Source organism: Manacus candei, unplaced genomic scaffold (genome assembly GCF_025592945.1).
Source record: "Manacus candei isolate 608988 ecotype Guabito, Panama unplaced genomic scaffold, ASM2559294v1 h1tg000014l, whole genome shotgun sequence".
Classification (NCBI taxonomy): Eukaryota; Metazoa; Chordata; class Aves; order Passeriformes; family Pipridae; genus Manacus; species Manacus candei.
This window is the reverse complement of record NW_026138062.1, coordinates 21,623,547-21,639,776: the sequence shown is the minus strand read 5'-3', so window position 1 is coordinate 21,639,776 and position 16,230 is coordinate 21,623,547. Positions and strand designations below refer to the sequence as shown.

General features: G+C 40.0%; 1 protein-coding gene across 9 annotated transcripts in view; it reads right to left on the bottom strand.

Annotated features, from left to right (window-relative positions):
* The window catches only part of ENOX1 (ecto-NOX disulfide-thiol exchanger 1), a 364,884-nt gene that overhangs the window by 17,493 nt on the left and 331,161 nt on the right, over positions 1–16,230 (bottom strand). For 8 of the 9 annotated variants that reach the window (XM_051778707.1, XM_051778705.1, XM_051778710.1 and 5 more), the window contains 2 exons: positions 9,377–9,484; positions 4,707–4,763 (listed from right to left, as the gene is read on the bottom strand). In XM_051778707.1, the coding sequence (XP_051634667.1) occupies positions 4,707–4,763; positions 9,377–9,484 (165 nt within the window). The remainder of the gene's footprint in view (positions 1–4,706; positions 4,764–9,376; positions 9,485–16,230) is intronic. The other variant, XM_051778711.1, reaches the window with a different exon arrangement.

The following is a 16,230-nucleotide window of genomic DNA, read 5'->3' as shown; positions in this document are numbered from 1 at the left end:
GCAGAGACATCTGCACCATGCTAATGAAACTCTTTCTCTGGACCAGAGCTGGGGTGGCAAGGGCAGGAACTCAAGGAGACTTGATCTACCAGTGCATAAGAATTTCGGAAGGCTGAGCAGAGTCTTTGATAACATCCTAAACAGCCCGTTAAACTCCTGTTACTTTTCAGGCCTTGTCGTACTGAATTCAGGAGGTGGTCATTCCTCATGCCTGCTGCACTAAGTACGAAAGCTGCTGATCTGTGAATGGTCACAGCTGCTTGAATCTATCATATTCCATGTGCCTTAATTAAAGGAAATGAGAAGAAATGAGCGATGGAAGGGCTACAGATAAATGCCCGGAATGCAAAAGGCAGGGAGCAGAAAGAGGCACAGCCACTCCTCACCCCCTGGTCCTGACTCCACCAGGACAGAGGAATCTGAATACAGACAGTAAATGGGTCTCTCTAATCCCTGAGGGCTTTACACTCCACTCCAGTCAGGGTACAGGGTCCTTGCACCTTCTTCTAATGACATAACACACCCATGATGAGAAACCAAACCCCACATCTCTCTCTCAAGGAGCTATCCTCATCCCTGCACTGCACCATTATTCCGTCTTGTTCTCTTTAGACAATCCACTTGCAAAGGGGAGCAGTTACAAAACAAACAGGCTAGAGGGTGCACATAAGACGATGTACCTCTCTAGAAATGCGGCTTTGAAGCTTCTCAGGGCAGAGAAACCAACCTGAAATTCTGGCATCTCCTGCAGAGATGTTATTGATTTCACATCTGGAGAAGAACCCATAGAATATTGTGTCTAAGCTGTGGAAAATGCTAACTGAAGGCAGATAGACAAATGAGGTCAAAGTCAGAGCTTTGTTCAAACAGTGAAACTCAAACAGAACAAAAAGCTGGTAAAAAACTTGTGGTGAAATCAATTTCACCCTCTGAGATATATTCATTTTATTGTGTGTTGGTGATAATGAAGTAACCCTAAAAGTCTTCTGGCAAAATCCTGGCTTTTTAACCTGATGGGAATTTGATTAGTGACTTACAACAGCATCAGGACTTTACCACGCAACTGCAATCTGGGCATTCAAAATGCTTCCGTGACCACGATCCATCTTGCTTTGGTCTGAACTTGGAGCACTTGATTACTCTTGATTACCATTTTACAGCACTTTTGCAAAAGGTAGGAGTTATTCAAAGCAGCTATCTAAGGAAGGCAGATAGCTGTCAAGGAAGAGCAACAAACTCCTAGAAGATTACTGAGTACTTCTAAAAGGAGACTTATATGAAAAAAAAATCTCCCTTTCTCCATTAACAATAGAGTGATACTATGGATGTTAACCCTCCCACTTAAAAACCAGGGATATATTCACTGAGGCTACATAACTGTATTTGCATGCAGTGCCCTATCTATACTGAACTCAGCAGTGAGCATAAGGAGAACTTTGATCAAAACACAGAAAGCCACTGAACTTGCAGAAATGGTGGAAGAATAAATTGTCTTTGTAGAGTTAGTCACAAAACACAGGATCAGCATTTTCAATTTGGAAAATGGTCTCTACTGGAGCACACCACCCAAGCAAGATTTTTTTTTTCATGTTGGGACTATTCAGGTGCCAGCAGTCTGGGAACATCCTGGAAAAGGATTAAATCTGAAACTATGATTGTCCATCGGTCATTATTTTCTCTTCAGTTAAGACAGAGATGTGAATGAAATATCATTATATGCAGCAATGAAGAGGAAATTAAAAGGGTGGCAGATCAGAAGCAAGAAGCAATCTCTTTCTAACCACAGAGCTGAAGGAAATAAGCACTCAGTGACAGCACCTCTGGCAGTCCTGGATGTTGAAGTCTCTGTTAACACCAGGCCAGTGTCTCAGGCTCTATGTACTGCTTAAGCCCAATATTTGGCCTTTCCTGACACAGAGTATAGCTGGGAAATGTCAACAGCCATAACAAATATTACTGCATGTACCTGGCAAGTCACTCATGAAACACCCTTATGACTCTGTACAGAGCCTTGTAAGATGGTTTTGCTTTCTGGAAATAACAGATGTACTGGCAATACACTGAAATTCTGATGCCCCCCACCCCTGCAGATTTGACTGTGAACAGCCATGCAGGGAATGTGACATTGCAATTGCTCCAGCCTCTTAGTCAACCTAGTTAATTCTCCTGAAAAAAAAAATGAGGAAAAAAATGAAGGTCAGTTTATAGGTTGGAACCTATAAATTCCTTCAGGAGGGATGTTTGCCTTTTTCCAAAGTTGTCTAGATCCTTGTTTCCCTTTCAGGATGGTCTCACACAATGGACATGTAAAAGACACAACAGGATAAGTCTGAGTATAGATTTTCCGCTTTTTGCTAAGAAAAATATTTCCAGTAACAACATTTTCTAATGTAAAATATGATGCAGGCTAGTGCCATCAGGAGAAATCCTGAGGACTGCAGAAAGTAATCTTTTTAAGATTACAATACGGGCTTTCTTGATACTTATGCAGTGTGCCTGAAGTTTCTCCCCTCCTTTCTACGAGTCTAATTTTCTTCAAAGTAATCTAAATATGCCATAGTGTGAAGATTAGATTGTGTGTTCAGTATACAGACATATATTACCATTTTTCCTTACCAACACCTCCCACTATTGCTCGGCCTGTAGAGGTATTTCATTTGCTGAATTCAACCCATCAACTGTAACTAATATGTCCTAATCCCATTATATGCATCACAGTTCACTAACAACCACGTAGGAGCCACCAAGCCTTCTTCTCTTTGATCATCCCCGATCTGCACAGTGGCCAGGGGCAAGAACCACGGTGTCTGCTGAGAATATAGGTGGTGAGACAACCTGCAAGGCACACCACCTAAGTGCTACATAATTGATATAAACGACAATTGTTTAAAAGGTATCTCAGCTTTCACTTTACAAAGTTCATTGTTGCAGCAAATGCTTTAACATCAGTTCTTTCTCTCTATTTCTCTATTTCCATTTGTACTGCTAGGCTTTCTCTGATTTCATGGTGGCATTATTATTGAATACAGAGCTGTGACTGTGACTCAATAATTGTAACTGTCTGGACTCCTTCTTTGCCATTAATTTAGCTATTGAATTTTTCCTTAAGAGTCATATATTGCTATGAGATCAGCATGGGAAGAGCTCAGGGGAAAGAGGGGCAGAGTTTCTATCCTATGGAAAATTCAGGCATTTGAAGAGCTCCTACAATTACAAACTGGATCAAAATACTACATTTTGAAAAATTTACCGTTAACCAAAGATTCTGAAATATTTTTTTTTAGATATCTGGGAAGGATGTACTGAAGCACTCTCCTTACACAATCAAAATGTTTCCTTTTAAGCCTACTTCAACCTCTATATTATATAAAAATAAAACTTTCAAGCTCTCCTCTTTATCCAGTTACATACAAGCCAGAATGATAAAAGTTGAAGCATTCAGGTAATTTTCCTTTAAAACATTTCAATACTGCAGAACATTGTTTCATCCACAGTTTTGGTTGTAAAGTTCTAAAGGAAGCAAGTTCCTTTAGAGAGTTTCTAAGCCATACATTTATATAATCCTTTAGGAAACCTGCAATCAACTATTGTACAATACCAGTTTTTAGGCAGCATATATGAGTATTTCAAGATCATCCTTGGATTAATGTATTTTTGGTTTGCCAACAGAATCTTTCAAAGGGGCAATGGGACGCTGTGCAGACAGACTGCAGTTGCAGATTTGTTGGAGCTATCAGACAATATCGAATGTCTCCTACTCAAATGCTGAGAGCTATGAGGTTCTATTGACTTCACTACAGAAACAGACCACAATGAATGAGTTTCAGGAAAGGATTAAAAAAAGGAGGACAACATTTCCTTATCACTAAGCAGTTCACAAAATTTGAGCCTTCCATTCAGGTTTAAAATATATCTGTTTTCCGGGCTGAGCCATTAGACAACGCATGGACTAAAGTAGATGTTAAAATATATTAGTGTTCAAACTGTTGCTAGTTCTCTTGTCTAGGAGAAAAATATTTTATATAATCAGTTTTAATTTTCATATATTTATGACAAAGCACAAGACTGCATGGTTTGGATGACAAACATAGCACAAAACTTACCCTTTTTTTCTCTCTCCCCTTATGGAAATTGCTATTTTGACTGCAATCATTAAGGGAATAACAGAAGCTCTTTTTTTTTTGGCAGCAGGTTTTAAAAACATGACCTTAACAGTCCTTTCATGTTGTTGCACAAAATAACGATTCAATGAATTAATTTAGTCCTCTCGTGCAAATTAACTGTTTCCAAATTATACACCTGCATAAATCACTTCACTCAGAACTGAAATATGGCCAGACTTGCCCAGCTCAAGGTGGCAGCTACAGAAACAAATGGTATAACTTTGTAGCTTGAGTAATCCTGGACAGGACACTAAGGAAAAGCATTTCTTTTGCAGTCGTTTCCATGGTATCTTTAACACCCACATAGAGCAACTAGGACATTGGTTGTTAAAGTCTCATCCAAATAAATCCTACAAAGTAAATTGCACGGAACCCAATTTATCTACCTCGAAATGAAGTTTGCTGGGATTTGAACCTGTGGCTTCAAGGAAAAAACAGGCACTTCAAACCTGATGTGCAAATCATTCAGCCATTCTATCAGCCTTAAGACACAAATAGTAAATTTCAGACCATACACATGCATATATCTAAATCTGTACCTACATTTGCTTGAGATTCATCATGCCCATTGATTTCTGCTAATTCCTTGGCGCTTTTTAACTGCAAAGAGTGAACAAAAAACAAAACAGAACAAAACAAGTACATTACTTGAGTATTTAACACAGTTATCTTTGATTTATTTGAAAGAGCATTTTATAAAGCTTCCAATGAGAAAAACAGATGGAGCATATAATTCTAATGAGTTTTTGCTCAAACCATTTTGAAACCAACATACTTAAGGCTTGATAGGTTGGGAAAAAAAAAAAAGAAAAATAATAAGATTGGGTCATTATTTTTAAATAATAAGATTAGAAAGTAGTTTCAAGGCATAAAAAGTGTACAGAATTTGCTCTCAAGAATAATAAACAATTTCATTTCCCATTGTTGTTGCTATTAATTTAAACTTTACAATGTTTGCAAGTTGCTACTAGCTAAATAGTGTTTTGCTAACAATTACTTTTGAATTATATATTTTGAGCTGTTTAAGGTGCCAAAGTGCTACTACATGTTGTCTTTCTGAGGAAGCATCTAAATAACTCCTGGCTCCTGGATATGATGGAAAAGGAGGTGAGGAGGACAGATCTTTTATTTAACTGGTGGCAGGAAGAGCTGAGGAAACACTGCAAATATATGACCTGAACAAAAATTTTTTTTCCCTCCTGAATTAGCTTTTTGGGGAAAATCCAGGATTACACAAGAGGTTGTAAAGATTGCTCTCAAGAGATTTTAAGAAAGTCCTTGCTCACATCTTGAGCCACAGTGAAATATGCTGTTGTTCATCCTGTTACTGAGCAAACAGAGCAAAGAGGAGACACAGCAGCTCTCCTGAGCCTATAAGCCATAGAGGTTTGTACACTTTAATGTAGCTCCCAGAACCATTTGATCTTTAGGTAAAGCTCTGAAGAATTGTGCTTTTATTCTAACTTAATTCAGAATAGATATCTGGGGATTGGGGGGAGGGATGGGGAACAATAAACAGAAGTTTCCTCTGAATTCCTTGTTTTTTGCCAAAGAAGCTGGGCTTGATGCAACTGTTGATGCTACAGCTGTGGCTCTGACTGACAACAGTCCTAAAATCCGGGTGAAATGGAACTCTCTTATGTATCGATTAGATGTCTGTCTCAGAAGCGTTGGTGAACTACCATCCTAGGGCAGCTAAGTTACTTCCATCGTATTTTTGCTATGTGGCATCAACAGCTGAAGTGAGTGTGATTCAGTTTCCAACTTGTCACAGTTTCCAATTTGACTATTAAGGTAAGCAGGCCATGGTCTGTTCATACCTTATTATTATACAAGGCTGTAAACTGCACCAGTTCAGGAACTGCTGTTCAAGCCACTAAACCAGTCCTGATGGAGAGGGAAGGGGACAACAATTCCTGATAAAGTAGTACAAAGGATAGCTGGGGACTGCAGATTCATCAAGTGTCCTGGTTCAATTCACCAAAGCTCATCTTTCAATACCCTTGAAAAGTCTGCAATTTATACTGACAGCAGGGTGGTGCATTTCCAATAAAGACTATGTGTTTTCCCTCACTGAAAAGAATAACCATCCTGAGGATGGCTGGTAGGAACAATCTGAGATAGCTACTTCCAGTCAAATACCAGAATTAGGTATTTCTGCATCACAGTGTGACGGAAAGAGCTGTTTCCTGATTCTACCAATTCTTCATTATAGAAATTCACCTCACATGAGCAGTCCTGTTGGGTTCAGCTGAATTACTCATCTGAATATGAATTACTCATCTGCATGCCAGTGCCACATCCTGAGTGCTCAAGGAATGCTGCTCATCACTTACTTTTCGCCTTTCCTTTTCCATGTTGATAAAGTGCCATCACCCTTGGTAGCTGCTGGCTCCTTGTCAATGCTTTGCATGTGTTCTTCTGGTGACATACCATTCTCCCATCAGCCACACGTATGTTTGACAGGAGAGTGGGCTCAGCCTCCAGCCTACATTGGTCCAGCAGGCTTTCACCTCACCATGGTTTCCCACCACCATCGCCCTGGCACTGCTTCACCAGTTAATATAATGCAGAGAGGATGCTTGAGCCTTTCCATCTTTTTTATTGCATGCTACACTCTGAAAAGGATGCCAGAGCTCAGCTAAGAAGGTGCTAGCATCCATGTCTGGACTAGGACCGCCACAGTAAGAGGTGGAGGTGAACCAGTGGAGATAATGGTGGAAAACTTAAGGGTAGAAAGTGTGCAGCTGCATTCCCAAAGGCTAAAGGGATGAAGTATCTTTTTTTTCCAATATTGTTTTTTTTTCTAAATTAATGTTTAAATTATATTATTCTCTCACATGCCAAATTTAGAAATGTTGAAATAGGAAGCTCAGAAAAAATACACAATATTGGAAAAGCAAGACTCGCCTTACCCTCTAGGCTGACTTCATCGCAGGTCGATGGCAAGTGTGATGTTACCAGCAGAGTTTGCTGAGGCAACACACTGAGCCAGTGCCAGTAACAAAGAAGAGCCTACCTAGAAGGAGAAGGGATGAGGAGTCAGAAGTCTCTGATAAATCTAATACTACGGTGCAGTAGATCTGACTCAAACAAGTGGACGTGAATCCCTCAGACAACCAGAGCTGACGGTCATGTGCTGGATCTGATCCAGCAGCCTTTTGGCTACAGCAGTGCAAAATGGTGCACGAGCAAATAGGACCTCTCCCAGCAGGACATCCCAGCCTGAATGTGGCTGGGTTGGTGAATGGAACAACCATGCTTGGACACTGCTGCACCTCTCCGAGCAAACATGCACTCAGTAAGGCAAGGTGGGATCCCTCTGCTAACTTGGGATGAAAAGGCAGTTTTTAGCAAACCTATCACAAAACCAAGCCATACAGTCAAGGCTGGAGTCCTGCACTATTTTTGAAATAAAATAAATACCTGGCTCAGCTGAATGATTTTCAATACCCATTGTGGATAAAACATACAGATAAGCTGTGGTGCTTGTAAAGAAAAGCTGTGAGCCTTGGCAAGGGGGGGTCATTACTGCTATGGCCTCTGCTGTTCTGGAAAGTTTTCAAACTTGTTCAGGGTTCTTGGAGAAGCACACTGGCTGCTTACCACTCTTTAGAAATTCTGGTTACTTACAGTCTTGGCCTTAGGCGTGTTTCAGAGCTAATTCTCAAGACAAATGCAGATCTATCCTGCCTTTTTCCAACTACTCTTTCTCCTGTCTGCCTAGCACGAGCACACATTTGATTTGCAATTAGTAGGAGTCTGTGGAGATTCAGAAGTCTGCCCTGGTGGTCCCTGCTGGGCCTCACATTGCAAGATCTTCCTATATGTTTTTGTAGCATTTAATTGCTACAAAGACATAAAATAACTTCATGCAATTTCTTTTTTTTTTTTTTTAAAGTACTTTATAATGCTATACCTTGAATGCCATGTGAAAATGGAAATGAGATGCAATTAACTCAAGAGACCTGGTGGATTCTGTATTTATAAAGATTCTGTCATTACCAAATCCATTATTCCTCATTGCATTTTCTGTATTACACTCTTGCATCAGCTTTCATTTATCTCTGTAACCATAAATGCTAAGAACATGTATCTGAACATAAAAGCTTATAGAATGTAAATTATTAGTTTGTAGAATATATTTGTCACTAGATATGTTCAAAGACAAATGTTAAATGTGAAAAAATGTTACAGCTTTTGTAACAAGCATTAAAAAAATCTGAAATAAGCATAATTTAGTTTTCCCAATATGTACATTAAATGCATACATCTGTCTGATGACATATTCAGACATACATGCTGAAAAATCTTGAACAAAAGAACCATCAGCAGTTTGAATCTCTGCCATCTAAGCAATTCAGATTCTACAGACTTTAAACTGCAAATACTTAACTAAGTCATCAAATATTTTAGCTCAAAGTTTATGCAGAAAGGATTAAAATAAGGTCTCAAAGCAAAGACTGTGGCTGTGCCACCACAGGTGAGTATTTGCTATTTCAGTGCGTCCATGCCATGTGGTCTATTGAGACAACATGTATTTGTGCACACTGTGCTTGCACACAATGCACTGTTTCTTCTCTAGATTTACAGATTTAGGACCAGACTTTCTTTTTGCTGTGTAAGTATCCATCTTGCCCTGCTTATAAAACAATACTATCAAATATACTTCTCAATATCATAGAACACCTTAGCGTCAAAGAAGATGTGATAATCAGATTTACAGAAATTTGCTTCTCACTGCTTAAATAAATGAATTAACTACTTTTTTAATGCTATTGTGATAATGCCATTATTTTATGTATTCATATAAAAATGAATTGCACAGGAGAGGCCAAAACCTTTTTTTTTTTGAATTTTATTCTTAGAAGGAACAAATGTTTTGTTTCAGGTATATTTAACTCACTCAATATTTTTTTTAAAGTCAGAGTGAAAACACACATCACTGGTATCTATGTAGAATACCTAAGAGAAAATGCTATTCAAGACATGAATTTCAATACTGGATAGTATAAAGTAAGGGTCCCTTTTCACTCTGTTTTCTCAAACTCTCTGTTAGCCTAATTAGAACAGACATACAGGTCACATAAGGTTATGTCCTACTCACAGCATATTACATGGTCAGAATCCTGTGGATTTTGGAGGTGAAGCCATGAGACTTCCACCCTCTTAGCATGCCTAAGCCAGCATTTTTCTCCTGCCAAACCACTCACCTGTTCCTGCAGGACTTTAAGCATTGCTTGAGTATGTGTTTGTTCTTCCTTTGCTTGCTCCAGTTCGGATTTTTTGTTATTTAATTCTTCCTGTATGCTCAATAATTGCTGCACAAAGAAAAGAAGTTTCTGGTTAGCATCATCTGGATCCAAAGCAGTTTTAAATCCTCAGTTTGATAAATCTTCATTTCAAACAATGTTTTGCAGTCTGCTCCTACAGTTATTATTGCTGCATAATCTGATGTGTCTAAATGGACCAGAGGTACATTATTTTCATCTGCATCTCCTTCTGCAGCAGTGCTCCAAGAGTAATGCATCTGCTAATGTGCATTAAGCTATTTATTACATTAAAGTAGAAACTCCTGCTACATCACCCACAGAGTGACTGTCACATTCATCTGAACCAAAATCTTATTTGTAGAAGTATATGCAGTGGTTTTAATAATACTGGGGTAAACACTATGGTACGTAAATAATTTAAAAGCCCAGCCCTTTAATATAATTAGTCATTGGCCCACAGCCATTTTCATTCTAAGCAAAGCAATATTCTGGAAAGCTTTCAGACTGACTTGCCAAGAAGACAAAAGCTTTCCTTTTTTTATTTTCTTGTGCTGTGATATTTCATTAGATCAGGAAGACTGATGCCCTACAATCAATATATCAGCCAGGAAGACTGCTTACCTGTCAAAACAAAAAGCTATGACCAAAATCTATTTTTATGAAGAGAATTCTGGGATGCAGGAGCATATTTAAAAGCCCACATCTCCTGCTCTTGGCTAGCTTTAGGTTCTGCATAGATTTATTGCGACTGTCAAGAACAGGTCAGTAGATTTAATTAATTCTGAAGCAGTTATGTATTTTTATATTGATGTGAAGAATGTTAGACACTGCTGAAGAGCAAGAGCAGACAAACGTGAGGTTAAAAAAAGAAGTTTATGGTGTATTCCCTTAGTGATCAAGAAAGGAAACTATGTTCTGCTGGGGCAACATATTGCTTGTAAGCACACGTCTTTTTAAGGACTAATTGAATGACTAATTGCTTTACTAGCATGCATTAGTGATCTAACCATGTACCTACATCTAAAGCTTAGTTACCAGCTCAGGCTGGTAACGGACTCAAACTGATGTTGCAGGTGTTCAGCATCTTTGTAAGTTACAGACAGTAAACCTAGAAAAAGCCCTTCTTCCACTGCACTGGAAGAAGGCATTAAAGGACGTGGTGTCAGTATTGTTTTCAGAGCAGCTTGCAAACAGGTGACATTTCAGGGACTTGTGGAGTTATTGGTAGTGTATTTCTGTGTAAGTGAACATCAGTATGATGGATTAATTCAGCCACTGAAGTAAAAATACATGTGAGTATATGTCTGATTATATCTCATACACTCTACAATCCAGCTGGGTTAGTTAGCTTTTTGATGGATCTTGCCACCTAGACTGCCCCCTGGGAGCCTTCAAGAGACATTCTGGTATATGTATTCACTGTACCACAGCACAAGAACATGTCAAATTTCGAGACTTTTCCATGAAATAACTGGGTCTCTTCTACTGAGGCTTATGCCCAACCAGCTTTTGTGTAGGAAGCTCTACTTTGGCATTTCTTAACCAGGGTTGTGTTCATCTTGCCTGTTGGGTACTACTTCCTACATTTTCAAATGATACACTGAATTTGTGTATATTGTCATAGGTCACACAGTAATACCTATGTAGGTCCCCAGAAGGGACCATTACAGAATCAGAGAATCACAGAATATGCCAAGTTGGAAGGGACCCACAAGAATCATTGAATACAAATCCTGACCCTGCACAGGGCCATCCTCAAGAGTCACACCATGTGCCTGAGAGTATCATCCAAAAGCTTTTTAAACTCTGTCAGGCTTGGTGCTGTGATCACTTCCCTGGGGAGCCTGTTCCAGTGCCCAACCACCCTCATGAAGAACCTTTTTCTAATACCCAGCCTAAACCTCCCCTGACACAACTTCAGGCCATTCCCTCGGGTCCTGTCACTGGTCGCAGCAGAAAAGAGATCAGTGCCTGCCCTTCCTCTTCCACACAGGAGGAAGTAATAGACTGAAATGAGGTCTTCCCTCAGTCTCCTCTTTTCCAGGCTGAACACACCAAGTGACCTCAGGCACTTCTCACATGGCTTCCCCTCAAGGCCCTTCACCATCTTCATTGCCCTCCTTTGGACACCCTCTAATAGCTTAATATCATTCTTATATTTTGGTGCCCAAAACTGCACACAATATTCCAGGTGAGGCAGCCCCAGTGCAGAGCAGAGCGGGACAATCTCCTTCCTTGACCGGCTGGTGATGCTTTGCCTGATGCCCCCCCGGACACAGTTGGCCCTCCTGGCTGCCAGGGCACTGCTGACTCATATTCAACTTGCCATCGACCAGGACCTCCAGGTCTCTTTCTGTGGCACTGCTTTTCAGCATCTCATTCCCCAGTCTGTACGAACATTTGGGATTGATCCATTCTAGGTGCAGAATCTGGCACTTTTCCTTGTTGAATTTCGTGTGGCTGGTGATTGCCCAGCCCTCTAATTTGTTGAGATCTCTCTGCAGGTCCTCCCTGCCGTCAAGGGAGTCAACAGCTCCTCCCAGTTTTGTATTGTCTGCAAACTTGCTTAGTAACCCCCTTTAGTTACCCCATGTAAACTCATGTTACAGCAGATCATTAAGTTTTACCTAGGATAGATCCAGCTGATGTCTGCAATTTAGAAAGAATGGATTCCAGGACTCAGAAGAGAAGCAGAGAACACAGGATACTAGAAATATGGCATAAACCCTTTCAAGGGTCACTAGCCAAAACACCTGAGGTTTGAGAAGCAGATGTGTCATCTAGCAGCAGGTGGTGAAATGTCCTCTCTTTTGCAGCTGCAACCTGTTTCACCTTACACACCTGAACATGGTGAAGGGTTGTTATTAGAAAGGAGCCTTTTCCCCCATTTCAGAGTCTTCTCTGAGCAGTTATGTCTCACTGGTGTGGCCAGACTACTTTTAACCTGCTTTAGAGATTTTACTTCAGCTTCTGGGAGAAACCCTAGAGTCTGTCATTCTGCACAACATAAATTCCCATCTGGAAGATCCCAAGTGAGTTTTCAGTCTATCGTGACCCTGAATAGCCTTTTCAGTACTGAATGTCTGTTACAAAGGGGAAACCAAGTTTGACTTATAGGTTGAAGTTGTTACACAACTGAACTGCTATTTCCTTCCCCATCCTACCCACCCCCTCCCCATGGTTCTTCCATGGTCACATTTGACATATTGCAGATCAGTTCACAAACTTCTACTGTTTTATTTTTGCATCTCTCACTGTGATCTCCCACTGTAATTTAGTCTAATTATATACCTCTTCCTTTGATCTTGACTTTTCTTGTTTTGTGTTTAATATATTTTTCCAACACTGTCTGAGCATGGAAGGAATTGGTGTGGAAGACACTGAAAGCATGAGAGAGAGAGATGTGATGCTCTGCATGTTTGTTCTTGGCTCTGGACCAGCGAGGAACAGGAATCCCAGGAAAATATCCAACATGCTCAGTTTCCCTCGAGTAAGAGAGTGTGCATTCTCATTGCAGTATGAGCTATAAAGTGCTTGATATGAGATAAATATCTTCCTGCAGTCTTAGTGGTTAAACTGTCAACTACTGAAGGCTTACTGTGTGTACAAAGGCTCATACTTTCAAAGGGTCCTATTTTCACAGGGGTGTAAAGCAGAATATCTTTAACTAAGGCACCATATTCCCAGTCATACAAAAGGTTTTTCATTCACAGAAGTGGGACCTTCCCATCCAAACTTCAAAGATGATAAATTTATTTAAAATTTGTAGCCAACCCTTGGGGGTTTACCTTTCTTTTTCTCTCCCTCATATTTATCTCTAAAAGCTGCAGAACCCACTAATTTTGCATGGATCAGGTTTGGGTATTTCTTTTTCCTGAGTGGTCGATGCTGCCACCAAGAAGTTGTAACATGGAGCTATATGTGCCAAACAGCATATTCTTCTCTTGAAGTCTTATTTTGGAAAATGAAGAAATATATTCAAATGGAAAAAAATATCAGCCTAAGACAAATAAACAGCCTGTAAAATTTCAGCACAAATGCCTGATGTTTGGCAAAGTTAGAAGCAAATGGGAAGAGGATCTTACACTAGCAGGAATGCAACAAGTTTCATAACAGGGACTGTTGTCATGCCTGCTTATAAACAGATAGCCTCTCCATAAAGATTATAATGAATGATGTCAAGATGATGGTGTTCAGAATTACTTTGTTTTTCACATATATTTGTGCTTATTAAAAATTGATCCTATAGGTATTTCTTCTGCCCTTCAGTTTGCTTGCAAGTATATACCACAATCAATCAAAATAAATAAATTATTCTTGGTTTTAATATTTTGCTGTCTGATACTGTTCCACCTGCTTTGCCAACTCACCTACCCTTTCTGCCAGAGTTTCCCCCTGTGCCCATTTAGCCACACAGCTACAGCCACCACAGCTATACAAGTGCCCCTTTTTTCCATCTTGTCTCATGTCTCTGGCCATTTCCTTTAAGCCCTGATATCTCCAGCTTTGTGACATGTCCATGGCATTCAGACAGCAGTTCCCCAGTGTCATCAAGCAAAGGAGTAATTTCATGGTTACACAGCCAGGAAATACCTGGCTCATGTTTCTGGTGTCTTCCATGCTCTTAGTGTGCAGTTCTTTGGGTCTCTGAGAGTGCCCTGCCAGTTGTGTCAGGAAGCAGAAAACCATGTCACAGCATCATTACAGCTCCAATGATCCTGGAGAGAGACACCTGCAGAGCCTAGAGCTCCACCAGTACCAGTATGGAAGCTCAACTGGTCTATATGCAACCAAAAGCATTTGTATCATGGCTGCCAGGTTGACCCTGAGATGAAGCTGTGTAGTAGGACCAGATCAGACTGGTAGACATCACTAATATTCTCTAACTATTTCCAGAGAGGAGATGGAAAAGCAGAAAAGAATTAATCTCCTGGTTGTCTATCAATATCAATCAGTGCATTTTAGATCCCCCCAAAAATGCAAGACATTGTTTCCAATGGCAACTCTGAAACTGCTCTGTGTAGAAATGGTAAATATCACTCTCCTGTGTTAAGCTTCCTTCATTCATGAGGACCAAATCCTCCCTGTACATAATAAGTGGTTAGCTAATTTCATTTGTGGGGGAGAAGAGGGTATGTGTTATTTTGTTGGGTTTTTTTTTCACACACTCCCACCTCCCACCTCTGGCTGAATCTCTGCCAGAGACAGTTCAGTACCACCCATATTGCACAAATCTCAAAAGTGCAGACAGAAAATTACCATCTTAAACCAATCTTCACAGCTTCTGAAACATTAAATATAGATGGCATTATTGAAGCCAGCTGAATTACTCAGGATGTGTACAATGCAGTACTAGTGTGTCCAAGAATGCTAACAACTGAACAACACACACTGCCTTAGAATATACGAGAAGCCCTAAAGGGAAAGTAATAGCTTGCTGTTGTGTACCACTGTGCAGCCATGAAATACTCCTTCTCTTTCCTCTCCTCCTCCTTGTCCACAGTTCTTCATTGCTCCTCAGAAGGCAGGGTACATTTGAATATAAATTATGGATATATCTAGAAGTGTGGTCACACCCCAAGTCTAGTAGGACAGACAAGGATCTCAGAAGGAACGCATGATTTCCAGCATGAAACCATCAACTTTGCACGCAAACAAAAACGAGGCAGATCAGAAGCCACAACAGGGCCTGAGGCTGTACTTAGGATACTGTAAGGCTGACAGAATAATGGAAAAAAGAAAAATCAGCATTCGCCACAAGTTTAGCAGTTATATTGCTGAATGGTCCAGCCCCTGCTACTTTGTTTATGATTTTCTCTACATCTGCTTGAAATGAAGCATGAAAGGGTTACAAAGACCTTAAAGAAAGGGCAGTAAAGAAGAGCAGACAAAAGAACACCTCTGAGGTGTGAGCGCTGACTTTGATCACAGGTTGTGCAGGCAGTTTCAGCAAACACATCCTGTTCAGCCACGGGAATGAGGCAAGGGTTCTCCCATTTATGGAGTAGTTACAGAGTGTCCAGAAATGATCTGCAGCAAACTCTTCTGAGTGTATCAGTCAAAGAGGAATGGTCTTACACAGTCCAAATGAATCGACTTAGTTGAATGATTGTCTTAGACACCCAGTGAACTCAGGCAAACTGAGCTCCTATCCATATAATTTGTAGGAGCAGCATACTCATATTACTCTCCACTTACCACCTATAGTAAAAATATCCCTATTCAGGAAAAATGGGAACATCTGATTCACTAGGTGCCTAAAAGAAAGGTGAAACTTACATGTCTCATATAGGCAGGTGGTAACCCAATCAAGGCTACTTAATTCAGTCCCAATGAAATCAAGGCACTCGTATAAAACAGTAACCCTGCAAAGCAGTTCTCGTGTGCAAAAGTGAAGCCCTTTCCCCTAAACTACACTATAATCAGAGATTACAGGCATTGAAATGCCTGCAGAGTTCACCTAAAAATTAAAGGACTCACTTATGATAGCAGTTTCTGAGTGTTTATTATATTTTTTGCTATTTCCTCAAGTAAAACCTTGCTCTGTCTTTTTTAACTTTATTTTATACAGAAAATATACAGAAAAGAAGTTAGAGTTGGAGGAGGACAAAAATCAGCAAGGAAAATAAGTGCTTCAAAATTCTTAGAAGCTGTTCACAAACACGAAGGAGAAGGATGGTAAATATTTCTTTTCAGAAAGCTATTTCTTAGCTAGAAGGAAAAGAAATAATGAATTAAAATGAAATCAACTAATTGCAAAATAAAAATACAAATCCCTCTCCTAGTACTCCCGT